We start from the raw sequence: 15,403 nt of genomic DNA, 5'->3' as shown, positions 1-15,403 counted from the left end.
GTCAGTCATCTGTCTGTGTCTTGTGTTACAGACAGTAAAACCAAAAAAGTTAATCTGTTAGTGATTAATCATCAAAGAAGATTCACAGAAACATAAAGAGAACGGTTCATGTTACTTGAAGTTGCTCTAAAAACATCTTTCTAAAGGAAAGTAGTCAGTGATGGGAGAGGTGATGTTTTAGATGTTCTGACTTGCACGACATGATCACTCCTGCGATCAAAGAGATCTCAATAAAGTCTCTGACGCAGTACTCACGTCTACCAAACCTTCCACTACACTGGCAGCCCTGATGAAGTGTGGTTAAAAAATACTAAATTTGCATTGTTTCACTTTTCACCTTTATCTCTAGAACCAGGCTACAGTAACATCAGCAGCTCGTCTATTTAAGAATAGACGAGCTGCTGCAAATTCATAATAAGCGGGCGGTTCCGTCTTCTGCATGCTCAACCCAGGAAGCACCCTTAGCTTAAATAAGCACCCGCTGTGAGGTATGGTTTATAGCTATTTCCACAACAGGTCTGCCTTGGGCCTTGTGTTGTGTGCAGGATGTAACAAAGAACACCTTTCGACACTGTCCTGACCTGATTCTTCAACAGTTTGTTATGAGGTTGAAGGATATAATATAGACATTTTAAGACTACTAGGAAATTAACAGTGAGTGGCAGTTTACTTTATTTGTACAATGAATACATGTCACATATAAAAACAAAAATTCTGTTAAAATGCAACGCAGTATAGAAAGGAAAAGAAACTCAGAGCTTATTTGAAGTCTGTTTAATTAGACAAACAAGATTACAAACAAGCTAAGAGATGTTTCTAGAAAAAAACACATTTACAAACTCTGCAAGTCTACCTAACCAAAAGAATTACCATTCTCAAACTGTTAGCATCCATCCATAAATCCATGTATTGTAGCAGTCATAAGGCACAGGCTAAATAGAGAGACAGTCATTTTCATTGACAATTTGCATCAACCTAAGATGCAAATTGGACTGGGAGGGAGCCGAAATACCAGAGATAAAGTCCACACACTGAGACGACATGCAAGCTCCACACAGAAAGGGCCCCTGGATGTAGATGCAGGACCGTCTTGCTGTGAGGCGACAGTGCTAACTGCTGCACCACGTCTTCTTCGCAGTACCTTTCATTCATCAGACTTGTAAATGTTTTAATTAGATAATTTCCCAAGATTAGAAATATGTGGTTGGTCTCAATAACAATATAATCTAAAGAGATTTTAAGAAAAATGAAATGGTCGAGAAAACAATCCCAGACGAAGGGAATGCCTTTAAAGCCTGTCATCCCTGTGTTCCTCCAGGTGTAGATAAGGAGAATGTCCAGTTGTCCCCCAGCTCAGCTTTGTCCAGTGGAGGTCGTACTCGCCATGGTTCAGCCAGTCAGGTCCAGAAGCAGCGCAGTGCTGGCAGCTTCAAGAGACCCAGCATCAAGAAGATTGTCTGATCGACCAGAGAAGACAGCTGCCCCGTCACACATATACTTTCTTTCTCCCCCTCTCCACCTGTCCCAGGCCTGCCAGGCCTCATGCTGCACTCCACATTTACTCTTTAGTTCCTCCTTCACGGTTGTTGCTTTGGCAGAACAGGTGATCGTGTGTTTCGTAACAAGGAGGAATATTAGCAAGGGCAAACTTGAATTCTGCTGCTTGATTTTTATTTATTTTATAATTTTTTTTATCATTATAATTGTTTTCTTTCTTTCTTTTCTCAAATCTTTAAATTTAGACAGTACATGGTGTCAGACAGGCTCCTTCTCTTCATAGGGACAGTGTTTGGAAACACTTTAACTGTCCTGCAGTGAGGGAAGCCACACTTTAAGTGGAAAACACTGAAGGGAAAACGGTGTGAATGGATTTGGATGTCGACTGTGATGTGTCTCGGTTGGCACAGTCCAAACAGGAAGTCTCTGACTTCAGGCAAGTCCCTTGGCCTTCCTCCAGACTAAATATTCCAGTGTCAGTGAGATGGACCAAACGACAACAGTAAATAGGTGATTGGGTGTGTCTGCGAGAAAAGACCTCTTCTCTGGACATCTCAGCTCCCCTCTCCCAGTACTGTACATATGTTACATAGATTATGTATAACTAGTCCTTAGTTCTAATTTAGATGTGGATGTTTTCTCCATGGTGTGCCTTTGTCAGGGTTTTTCAATGTGTACAATTTGTAAAGTAAAATTAAAATCTTGCTGGGGACAAAGACCAGGTACTAATCTTGGAGGCGAGCCATCCATATCTTCACAAGTTCACCAAGCTATGTCACGACAGGCCTCCAATGATCATCAAATATACAATCATCAATATACCCTGCTGCCTGAAAATATTTATCTTGTACAAGTAGATCATAGTACACGAATCATCTATTTACTTTCCATAAACTGTCTTTCAACATGAAGATTGCAAAACACTAGAGAAAATGCATCTGTAAATAGCTGCGAGCTTTCGGGTTTGTTTGGTTTTTCTGTCCTCGTGTTTTTTGTTGATATTTTATTATGAACTGTATTTTTTTTAGCAGCATAGCATTAAATTTGTTTACACATGGACCATGAAAATTGAGTAATAGGCAATAATCCTCAACTCTCAAACTTTGTCAACCTCTACCTTTTTTTTTTTTTCCTTCACACAAACCGGAAGAACACATTACTGTCAGCTTGGTGCAATATGTGGCCAACTTCTGAGTTACTTGTTCAAATAGAGATTTAACTCATAGTGGACAGCGTGGTTTCTAGGTGTGTTTCATCTCGGCAGTCTGAGCTGGATCCTTGAAAGGAAAGTCCAACCAGTAAGCAGCTTCGTCTGTTAGAGGAGTTGACTGTGCTCTTCTGTTTTTAAATCTGACTAAAGTCACCACTGTTCCCTTCTGTACGAAAGTGAAAATCAAAAAACTCGTCACTGTCATGCAGCCAGAGTCTTGCCTTCTACTTGGCTCATAAACGAGCCGTAGCTCACGTCCTGAGCCTCTGCCGTTTTGAGCTTTCAGTGATCTTTGCTGTGCAATCATCATTTTCATAACAAAATTATTACTAAATATTAGCTTTACTCACAGAAACTCATTACCTTTATTATTCAGGATGATTTTCAAAATAAATGTATTTTATTGACAAACACTTTGTTTTATCAGCAAACATTACCAGTATTGAAATAATAATATTCGTGTTTACTTTTCATGTTCTTATAAACATTGATTTTGAAAATAAGCCTAAAACAGACATTTTTTTTTAAAATTGTGATTATAGCCATCAGCGGCTTTATCCCCAGATGTCTTTGCTAAGATGGAGTATTAAGTAATCGTCCATCTGCCCGGCCCTTAAAACCATGTCTGAATCCCATCTACTGGACAGAAATTCTGAATTGTGTCAACAGTGTCAGAAGCACCTGTTTCCAAGATGTAGGTGTCATGTTATCTTTATATACGCCTGATAGCTCACAGCAGTACCAAAAAGTGTAAAATTAGACAATTTTCTACAAAATTACCCAAAACAATAGGTCACAGAGCAGAACAAAGCACTAAGACTGTGACTTATGGTTCATTTCTATAGCTCCTTTGACCTTTTCTGAGAACAAAATGTTTGATCAAAGAGGGTGACAAAGTGACTGACTATAGTGGCAACTGACAGTGCTTGACATTTACTTTATATGTAGCTGCCCACAAAAAAGATCAGGTATTCAGAAAGAAATGGGCATCATACCCCGCTCCATTTGGTATGGTTTTCTAGCATTACTGAAAAATGGTGAAATAAAATGTGGTTTCGGTTTCAGTCCTTAAAAGTAATTCCAGAGCTCCCAGTCCGCATGATCATAGAGATGACAGGTCTTCACTTGCAGAGACTGAGCAGATTCTTTGGGGCAAGTACGTGGTAGTAAATGCTTTTCATCTGTGTGGCTTTAGAACGGTCTACATAATAAGAATTGTGTTTCAGCTCATTTACTACATATCACGGAACTGTGCATCACTGCTGACTGTTTTCAAAGCATGCTGTTGTGTTTTAGATGCTGTACTGCAGTTCTAACTTTCAGGGCAGCCTGCATGTGGTAATAGAAAGTGAGATAACAAAAAAAATCTGCAGTACAACCCAACACGTCTCTACGTGCAATGGTGTCAAAGTATAAGAAACCGGAATGGTTTACTTTTACACTCACACTGTTCCACTCACTACATATGTTGGTCACAATACTCCAAAAATTGTTCACAATTAAAATTAAATCATTAAAAATTATTGGCTCTTTCATTATTGGGTTTTTTAAACTGCCAGTCATTGCTATCGTTATTGTCTTTCCATTATTATTATTACTCTTCACAATAACAATAAACCTCTGACAACACAAGCAGTCACGACGGTCAGTATAGATTACTTAACCTGCCTTGCAGGCTGATCTGGATGTTGGAACCTGTAGCTGTTTTGAGAAAATGACTTGCTTTGGAAGTGATCACAAAATTTGTAGTGACACTGTGTCCTGGACCTGTGCAGTTAGTCAAAACACTTTAATCTATGCATAAAAAGAGTTGAGTATTGTTGAACAACTATGAATTTATTTTAAACATATTTTTTAAAGATTAATGTCATTTGTTGATACATCTGTGAATCGGTCGCAACAGATTTCTTTCCTTGTCTTGTAGTGGTCTGACAGGATGTTATTTTCTACTGTGCATGTAGCTCTTTCAGTCAGTATATCATGAGATTTGTCATAAAGGAGATAGAGAAATCCTTTAATGAAGGATGTTTAGTTAAATAAATGAACACATGAAACGTGACTTCTTATGTTGGCCTCCATGAGGCCATCGCTAACAGATTTTCTTGTATAAAATCAAAGAGTCAAATTCAAACAAGAAATATGTATTGCTGAAGTCCTAACATAGTTTTAAAGTACAAGAAGTTAATAAATGCCCAAAGAGTTCCATTGATGTACAATCTGAAAGGGCCTGGAGGAAAAAAACATTTCTGAATGTTCCAGTGGGCTTCAGTCTTGCAGCTTTCTGGTCAGAGTGCTGAAAATGCAGGTAACTCTGGACACTTGACAGTTCTTCTATGTCAACTTCAGGCTACACAATTTGTCCATCTGAAATACTCATTCTGTCAGAATAGATGGTAATAGAGACCAAAATGTTTTGCCTTAATTTGACAGAGACGTATAATTGGATCCATCAATATTGCTTCCTGACGAATCGTAGCATGGTGCCTTTCATGATTTGTGAGATGTCATTAGGATGGATTTAAAAGGAAGTGGCTGCTGGGAACAAGAAGTGTTGTCTGACCCTAGCTCCCTCATCCACTTTTCTCATTTCCAGTGTGTAAATCCTCTCCTATAGTCTTAGCCCCTTACACCCAAAACATGAGTGGTGGCGGCGCAAATGCAAGGAGAAATGAGTCACCACAGCACCTGTCTACAATGAACATGAACGTCAGTGTTTATAAAAAAAAAAAATTCACACTGATGTGACGAGAATGTATGGATGCAATTTTTTATACACTGGATGTGTATAGTTAAATCACGCCATCATTCATCTGAGAACTACAACTTTCATGCAGAGATGGATTTCCAGGTCACAGGCAGATGTGAAACTAGAGACTGTCAAAGATGGGCTGTTAGTGCACTCTGTATTACTGTTGGTTGTAGAAGTTGTATTATGAGGTAAAAAAATAAGGTAACCATTCTGTCAGATTGATTGTCATCCAATGTGAATTTAATAATGGGAATTTAAAAAAGAAACAAAACAAAAAAAACATCAAATGTGATGTCATGTAATATTTTGTCTCTAATCCTGGCATTAGAAAGTGTTGGTGGTATGACTCACAGCTGTATAACTGCTCAAAAAAAAAGCCCTTCCTATAATTTGAAGCATCTCCAGACCTCGAAGCTACTGATGATACTGAACAGATACCACGAGTGTGATGTGTTAAAATCTTATTTGACATCAGATTTTCCCAAATATTTTCTAGAGCCACACTGCAGTCACTGAGATTATCCATTCTCCTTATGTAACCAGGCCTCCTCTAAGATCAAAATGCAGCATCAAGTTTTCTCTCTTCTTTTTCTTTTGACCCTTCAATTTGTTAAAACTCAATGAGAAACTCATGAGATGTGGATCATACAGTCACTGATGCTGTTAAGGGACATATTTCTTTAGAGTTCAGTGTCAGAATTGCTTTGAAACATCTCACGAGCAAGTCTGCTCACCACTCCTCACAAGTGAACTGTTGTTAAAGATATACTACAGAACTATGTCCACAGCCATCCGGTCAAAGAATCAGCTACTATACCTTTAACCAAACACAATCAGGAAACATCTGAAGGTCAGCTGTATTTGAGGAACATGGCAACGGGTTTCCATTATTTCCAGGTTTTAGTTTGACTTGTGTGAATGAAACTATTAAAAATATATATCCATAACCTCTGACACAAGTGGTTAACTTGCACTAATTTAAAAACGGTCATGGGTTTGTAAAGATGAAAAACCTCAAAATGCGGCATGTTTTATTTGATGTTATGCAAAATTCAATGTCTGTAGAGTATTAGCCGGAGTTTTGTTTTTAATGCAGTATGTGTGGAATTGTAAATACTTTGTGTACAATTTGAGATGGTATATTTACTATACTGTACATATGTGTGACATTGTATCATTTTGTTTTTGTAAAACAGTTAGTTTCTGTATAATAATAAACAAATTTAACTACTCCAGTGTTAGTAATAAAATGGTTTACTCTTCAAAATTATGAATTTGTGTGACATTTTTAGTAAATACATCTTAGCAACAATGTAAAATTAAGTTTCTAAAAGAAAGTGCTCGTAGGTCTGTTTCAGGTGAATATCTCATATCTTCATACTATCTTCTGCAGCATAGGTCCACCTACAAGGGTGGAGTCAAAGTTCCTACAAACATACACTAAATGATGTAGACAGTGGACTACAGGCAATCTATAAATGATATAATAATAATAATAATAATACATTTTAGTTGAGGGCGCCTTTCAGAAACCCAAGGTCACCTTACAAAAAACACAATAAAAGGAACAATAGTCATAAAATACATAAAATAAGTTAAAATTACAAAACAGAGCGTGACAACAGATAAAATCAGCATTAAAGCGAATAACATGATATGAAGATTGTTGTTCAGATTTAACTGAGTTGTGACACCAAAATCTTTGGTATGAAACATATACCGTTTTTCTTTTGTGAATTACACTTGGTCATTATAAATAAAGACACCAGAGAATATATATATTACTTATTTTATCTTCATCGTCAAAGTAATTCAGTTATGTTTTTCCATATATCCACTGGCACAGACAATAAGACGATATTATTAGCCAATTCAATCAATTTTTTATAAATTGTAAAAACAAAAACAAAGAAAAACATCAATACAAAATCAGAGCATAATTTTGTTTCTTTTACAGTTCTGTTTCCAAATTTGTAATTTAATATTTTAATACTTCTGGTCTACACTATAAATTTGGTACCTAAAACAGATTACTAATTTATGCCTGTCTGCTATAAACCAGCATACAACTGATTTCTTGTGTTTGTGAAGTTACATTTCATTAATTGCAAAACCAAAAGTAAAATAAGTCAGTTGGTTAAAATACAAACTCGCATTCCAGTTTTAACCACAAAAGCTGGTTTGCTCTGAACCACATACAGTTTTAGAATGACCAGCATGGAGGAAGCCAGAGCCAACGAGGCGCAAAGAGATCCAACGGCAAACTGCTGAGAAAGGCTCCAGCTGACCAGAGGCATCTACTACAAAGCAGGATTTTGGCTGGTCCAGGCAACTTCAGGGTTAACCCTGGGACGACCCACACCTCTGGAGCAATCATTTCTTAAGCCCTCAGATGAAGTAAGCCAGGTCAGCCAGCTATTGCTGTCCTCCTCCATCCTGTGTGATGATTGATGGGTCCATGTTGTTGTCCCCACTAGCTCTGTGGAGGATATGGGGGTCCCCTCTCCTTGTGTTTCTTCACTCTGGTAATCAAGATGAGCTAGATCTTCTCATGCCTGTGGAGCAATTACGAGCTTCATGTGAAAATATTGAAATTTGCCAAAGCTGCCAGTTTCACACCCTTTAACAAAAACTCATAGTTTTTAACCTCCTAAGACCTGAACTCTTCCACGGCATGCATTTTTCATTTCTCTTTGATATTTGGGCATATTGGGAACCAGTGAATGTAAAAACAAAGAATTACCAGATTTTTTTTACCTGATTTTTGTTTCTAAAAAAAATGAGAGCCACATATGAGGATATTTGTTTAAAATTTCGATAGAACAGTAGCAGTATAATGTCCTTGTAAGTGGATATCAGGCCCTTGTAGAGCAAAATTCAGTATTTTGGTCTAAATATCCCAAAATGGGATGTCCACATATGTGGATGCCAGGTCTTAAGAGGTTAATGTAACCCAAGACCAACTGTTCCCACTAGGTGGCGCTTTGACCATTGTCAAATATGGCAGATGAAATGTGTTCAGGGTCAAAGCCTGATCACATATGAAAAATTTGGTCCAGACTGGACAATGCATGTGTGGGTGACAGCATATTAAAATTCCATAGCGAATGATCAAAATTCGCTGTGGTGCCACGGCCACCGCCTTTGAAGAAAACTCAAAAGCTCTGCAGTTTCTGTAGTTTAGACTGACCAAATATGAAGTTGAGCCGATAAAATCCCTAGGAGTTTGCAAAAGTACAACAAAATTTGCAAAATCAAAAGTTTCAACCAAAAATATCGCAGTTTTATGAGTTTTTGAGCATGTTAAAAAGACAATTTTGGGGGAAAATAATAGTAATAATAAACGGAGCAATTACAATGGGGCCTATCTGACTTCACGTACATGATTTAATACAGGGTTTAAGTTTAAACTTCAAAATCACTTCATTACATTTTCTTCTTTTCTGTGTTATTCTTAAAATAGAAAATCAATTTCCCATTTCACATTTGAACATTCACTATGGATATAACTCAAGTTTCAGTTAAAGTAATTATACTTCAGTTAGATTTGTCTCTAGCATGTTCTCACATGACCATTCATTTGAACATAATCCCTTTTTAAGTGAATGTTTTCTTCACTTCCTCTTTAAAACTCTGGCCATTTCTCAATATGCGTATTTGTATGTACTTGAGTTGTGATACGTCATCAGTCGCAGACCAAGTAGTGTTCCAAGTACGCTCAAAATGCCCGGATGTGTTCTCGCTCCTCCCATTCTATCGAGCGTGCAGCCAAATATCCCAGAATGCATTTCGTCCAAATCTCAAATGGCGGAGGAGGGCGGGTGAAGAGTTTGAAATATTACTGTTTCTGTGACACAAAATAAACTTTTAAGAGATTTTCATGCGATGATGTAGGTGTGTAAATTACACAGCCAAACTCACCAGCTTGATACCTGACGGTAGTGATGGTCAAATGAAGCTTTCTGAAGCTTGTGTTGAAAAACGGTTCATTACTCGAAGCTTTTCAACACAGTCCTCTCTGGTGACATCTGGTGGCCAAAAATACGAAGAGCAGCTTGAATCCACAAAATAAAACCAACCGCTTCATTATGATTGCCCACTCTACAGAGTGGATTTTGTCTGATATTGGGCCGCCGTTGTGTTGCTTTGAACGTGTATTTTTTGGTGGTTAAAAAATGTGTTTTATTTGTTTAATAAATAGTTTTGACCAGTAAACTCTCCTTGTTATGCACCATGGTGTGGTCTTTCTTTGCTTGTGACTTCTTGATGTTGGTAAATACAATAATTGAAAAATACCACGTTACATATAATATATACATATAATAATGTACAACACATTATGGAGTATGCTTCTGCTCTGAGGTCCTGCCTCCATGCACTTATGCAATTAATCGCTAGAATCAGAATCAGAATCGTCTTTATTGGCCAAGTATATGTGCAGACACATACAAGGAATTTGGTTCCGGTAGATGGTGGCTCTCAAGCACAGCAATGTAAATCACACACACACACACACACACACACACACACACACACACACACACACACACACACACACACGTGTCTATATATACATTACACATGCGTACACATACATGCACAAAGCTGTGTAAACCAACTATAAATAACTAATCTAAACTTATATACATAAAATACAGAAATTAAATGAGGTGGAATCAACACTACAGAATGTACATAAGGTGCAGTTGCAGTCTGGCAGTGGACGGGCAGTGGACGGGTGTATTTATAAATAATATTATATTAGGGAAATTTCCCCAGACATATTTTTGACCTGGGGGTAGAATTGATTGTGAAATGGAAAAGGAAAATGCCTATGAACTTGCAAATTAAAAACATGATGCATTTAAAGTAACCCTTTTTCATTTTTATTTAAAAAGAGAATTTGTTCTAGTGTGCGATGGCTCAACCTGTTCCTTTTTGTGGAGATAATTTCTCCTGCCTTAAGGAAAATCCCTTCACATGGCACAGAGGAGGCTGGAGTGCAGAGAAACTGGTAGAGATGCAGTTATACAGTCTACCTGGGCCCCACAAACTATCAGCTAAAGAGAATAAATAAATTCAATTGCTGCACATTTGGCAGACTAACATTTTCAGATTAATTAAACAATAAAATATATATTTTTACAACATTACATGTAAAGAGTCGAGTGGAAGTTTTTCTAAAGTTATTTAATGATATTTATATTATGGAAGCAGATTTTTGACATTTTACCTTTTTCCCGTTTTCAGATATAATAAACACGCACAAAACAAAAGCAAACGGCCAGAACACAAAGCTGGAAAACCCACCAGCTCAAAAAAATCAACTCAAAATCCTCCCACACAACAGAACCTCCTCTATTCCTCGCTGGCTCCAAATCTCTCAGTGGAATGATCAGTGGTTCGCTGTCACCATCAAAACACTCCACAAATCCCGGGAATGATTCGCTTCCTTATAAACCATTGAATCAGATACCGAAGCAGTTAGGCTCTAAATGAAGCTTCGGACGTCACCGATCACGTGACTCTGGCCACACGAGTCAAGCTTCGACACAGAGCTTCTGAAGCAGTGTGTTGATTTTTTTGACACACGCACCGGAGCTTCAGCTTCAAGCGGGCCATCACTACCTGACGGGGAGGTCAAGGTTCACTAGAGCCAGCGAGCACACCTGACTCCGGACACATCATTGTTTTCCAAAAATGGCAGGAAATGAAACCACGTCGTGCATATTAACTACAGTTACTGGTGCGACCCTTTTTGGTACAGCTGACCTTACTTAGCAAGTAAACCTGTGTGTTGTGTCTGACTATAGTCAGACACAACACACAGGTTGTACTGCTTTGTGGAGAGGCGGGTGCTTCTTTTGGTTTGGCAGGCTAGATGAAACAATGGCGTGTTGCTGCCATCTACTGTTCACTACTTCCCAAGTTTTCTTCTAGATAAGCGAGCTAGCCACACGTTCAGTCTCAGGTCTCTATATTCTCTACAGGTTAGCACTGCATAAGTAATGTAACAGCTTTCCTTTTAAAAATATTGAAAACAGTTTTTCCAGTTGATCAAAGTCTCTGAACAGCTTTTTCCTTTGATGAACATGCTGCTGCATTACATCGAGGTGTCTCTAGAGTCAGGTCAGGTCTGGTTCTGCTCCTTAAATGCTAAAAAACCTGCAGCTGAATCACTGTATATATGATGCAGTATCGTGCCTTTGGTCCTCAACCCACCAGAGAGCCCATAAAACTGATCTGATATACACAAGCTGTTTTTAAAACTCTGTTTTCAGTATGTACACACTACAAGCCACTCTGCTACTTACATGACCTTTGACCCATCTGTATAAACTTGTAAATAGCCAATCCAAAGGTGTTCCATCCTAGAGTAGGTTATTTTTACGATATCTACTGAGTTCTTTTTCCTGTTCTTGTTGAGTATGGACCTAGAATCAGCCATGATGGTATACCTGACCAACAGACAGGAGAACACACATCCATGTCAACAAAGCCAATTTTTTCATGTCATGGATTTCAACTCCTCATTAAAGTTGATTTTGACTTTCTTTGCTGATCCCAAGAATTCCCAGTGCTAGCCCAGTTTTAACCAGAACTATTACATTTTGTCCTTTTCTTTTTATTAAATACTTCAGCCCAAGCCTATATTTTCTCATTTTCAAAGGCATTTCACACATTTCTATTAAAAGGACAATATTGGAGTGGTGCAGAGTTTTCAACCAAATTATATCCAGCTTCTTGATCAGTTTGAACTGCTTGACTCTCTCAAGGTCCTTTCCGTAGACTTGCAGATGTTTAGTTGGTCCCTTCCTTTTATGTCCAGTTATCATACACTTATTTTTATCAATAGATATTTTAAAGCCCCAATCATTAGCCGATGTAACCACATTCTTTAAAGCTTTCTGAATTTGAACCTATATTTCAGCCTGTATCGATGATGGCAGTGGTGTCGTCTTGTTGGCGGTTTATCAATGCTTTAATGAACCTCTTGGGAGATACAGGTGACCAAGAGGTAGCCCAAAAGTTTCTGTCTTACGGAACCTGTACAGGTCAAGAGGAGTGGTGTGCAGGTTTTCACATTCACACCACTCTTCCTGTCCTCCTATACAATTTATCAAATCCAACATGTGTTATCCAAATCAGTCCACTTGTTGTAGTTAAACTGAAGAAACACTCCAACATCCCAGCTACTTCACTTGTTTCCTCTCTTTTATAGGTGTTAGCGTCTTGTCCGTCTCTTTTACTTTATCCAGAGTTGGGACCCAGAAGCAGAGTTGCAGTCTTACACGCCTCCACGTCTTCAGCTTCTCCTGTATAAAATCACCATTTTGTCATCTGATGATTGAAAGAGGCAACTAACACACAATAAGTGGCCACACAAAGCTAGTTATTAACTGTCTAAGTTAACCCAGGGTGTCAAAATGTCAAATGTTTGTGAAAAATCATGCACAAACAGTTATACTGTGTCTTATTCATTGAGCTACCATCACTTGTTGTCAAAAAACAACAAAATCTTTTAAATGCAGAGAATGTACATTTCTTGTGCTTGACAAGTTGGTTGATATTCTGAATAGCAATTTATGCTGAACGGCTCTGCATTTTAAAAAGTGAACATTTGGCTGTCAAATTTCATTCTGTGACTCTTTTGAGTACTGTCCAGGAGGTTGGGTCACCACTCATTTTCTCAATACTTTTAGCAGGAAAAATGGAAAATGGGTATAGTGATTTATTGAAACATGCAAATGTATATGTATGTACATTACATAAGGCAAAAACAGAGATTGTGCAATTCTAATGAGCTTGCAGGTCAGTATTAACATAACCCATACTCTGTCGGGAAAGATTTCTTGTAATTTATTTAAGCAGTCTGTTAGTAAAACTTATTTTAATTTTGAGATGTCATTCAGCTGACTGAAATTTGGAATTACAGAACTGACCAGGTTAAAGTGTCTCTTACTTTGCTGAATGATTTGCATTTTAGGACAAAAAGCATCTCCTGATTTTTTATATTCTTTGTTTGATTGGCTGTTTTTGTTCACTCAGTTGGGATCTATGACAGTTAAGAGATGTTCTCCCAATTTATAATCTTCTACCACTGGAAAGCCTGTTTCTTTCTCCTTGACTGGTGCCACAATTGTAAGGTAAATGCATTTGTGGGTTGAGCAGCAGCGTTGTGGATGTGGGTTGTATCCACGAAAACTTGCAAAGTCATCTGCCAATGACAAATAACCTTACTTTTTGTGAAAAGTTTGTTTCGTATTTTTTAGAAAAAGAAATAATCTTGTGATTAAAACCTGTGTTCAATGTATTACTAAACATGTAAATAAACTTTACTAAACAATGAAATGAACACAAAATAATTATACTTAAACTTATGCCAAGTAAAACTCTCCTGAGTTTTAAATGCACTTTAGAACAGCACACAGCAACACTACATATGAGCGGGCGTGGGGAGGTTTGAGGTCTTCACTCACCCCGGTTCTGTTAGCCGTCAGACTGGGGTCTGGGATACGGGGCCTCCCTGCTACTGCAGATAAGGAGGTGGTCCGCTTGCCTCCACCCCAGAGACAAGGGTTACATCTCCTGGGTCTAGGTGCGGCTTGCCCCTCTGAGGGCGGGGGTACCTGGACCTGGGATATAGAGTATGTTTGGGGAGTGCGACTGTCTGTGCAGTGTCTATTTGTGTCTGTCTACACGTTGGGTGAGTGCCGAGTATTTGGTTGTGTATATGGGGTGGGAATGCACGTCTGTGTCCACGTGTGCCTGTTCGTCTGTGTCTATATGTCAGGTTGGGTCTTAGACTCAACCTATCTGGGTACATCTCAGGCCCTCTAAAGTACGGAGGCCTATCTCCCCTCACCACACTCCCTGCCGGTGGCTGATGCCCTCAGACGTTGGTGTGTTGGTGGTCCTTGTCGTCTGGGGCTGGGCGCTCATGTATGTACCGGCTCACTCCTGGTGGCCGATTGGTGGGGCCGGGCGCCTGTGGCCCGGTTGGGCTCCTTCCGGGGGGTGGGATGCCCTCAGGCCTCTGGGCCTGAAGCTCGGTCCTCTCTGGCACAGCTGGCTGCCGGCAGAGCCCGCGGGCACGCCACTGCAACCCCCTCTGGCCTCTGCTCCATAGCTGTGGGGTGACCTCTCCTTTGGGGCTCTACTCAGCTCTTCCCAGGAGGGTGGCACGGTTCCCCCCCTTTGGTGGTCCTCCTCGGGTCCTTGTACTCTGGGGCCTCTGGATATCTGGGGCCTGGATCTCCTCCATACCTGCTTCATACCCTGGTGGACGGGGCTGTGGCTCCCCACACTCCCTAGCAGATCGTTACATGGAGAAACCTTTGGAATGCAAGCATGCTGATCCACACAGGTGTGCACACAGGTGTACACACGGGTGTTCACAGACGCGGACTACACCTTTCTTGGCTGCTGCCTCAAAGCACATTGTGCGCTGTCTATCTTGCGTGCTGCACAATATCATTTATTATTTAGTATCTACTGATATCTACTGCTAGCTAGTTTATTGTGATGGTGCTGTTTTTTTATTATGTTGCTCTTTGTTGTTTGCTTTCTCTTCTGTTTTTTTTCTCCATACAGGTGACCCAGGTGTTTTTTTGTTTTTCTTTTTTTTTTCTTCCCCCCCTTCTCACCGTCTCTTCTCCCCTCTGTTTTTCTTTCTCTCCCTCTCTTTCTTTCATTCTCTCTCCCTGTCCTATCCCACAGTCATGTCTGTCCCGTTTGTAGCAACTGAAAATAAAATAAATTCATAATTATAATAAAGGTCAATCAAATGGACCAATATGGCAAGGCCATGATGATCCACTTGGTAAAATAAATCCGCTTGGCATCTTTCTTGGCCTTAAGACAACAATTCTGATGGCTAAAGATCCAAACGGGACACAAAAAAAAAAAAAGACTTATGTCAAGTATAAATGTGTTTCAACAGGGTA

At 39.2% G+C, this 15,403-nt stretch overlaps 1 protein-coding gene across 1 annotated transcript in view; it reads left to right on the top strand.

Moving 5' to 3' along the window:
- The window catches only part of nf1a (neurofibromin 1a), a 143,178-nt gene extending 138,948 nt beyond the window's left edge, over positions 1-4,230 (top strand). The window contains exon 57 of the mRNA XM_040036473.1: positions 1,319-4,230. Within this exon, the coding sequence (XP_039892407.1) occupies positions 1,319-1,461 (143 nt within the window). The 3' untranslated portion in view covers positions 1,462-4,230. The remainder of the gene's footprint in view (positions 1-1,318) is intronic.
- Positions 4,231-15,403: the final 11,173 nt, after the last annotated feature.

This window comes from Simochromis diagramma, unplaced genomic scaffold, assembly GCF_900408965.1.
Source record: "Simochromis diagramma unplaced genomic scaffold, fSimDia1.1 OVJJ01000324.1, whole genome shotgun sequence".
In the NCBI taxonomy this organism is placed as follows: Eukaryota; Metazoa; Chordata; class Actinopteri; order Cichliformes; family Cichlidae; genus Simochromis; species Simochromis diagramma.
The sequence above is the reverse complement of the archived record's forward strand: the minus strand, read 5'-3'. Positions and strand labels throughout refer to the sequence as shown.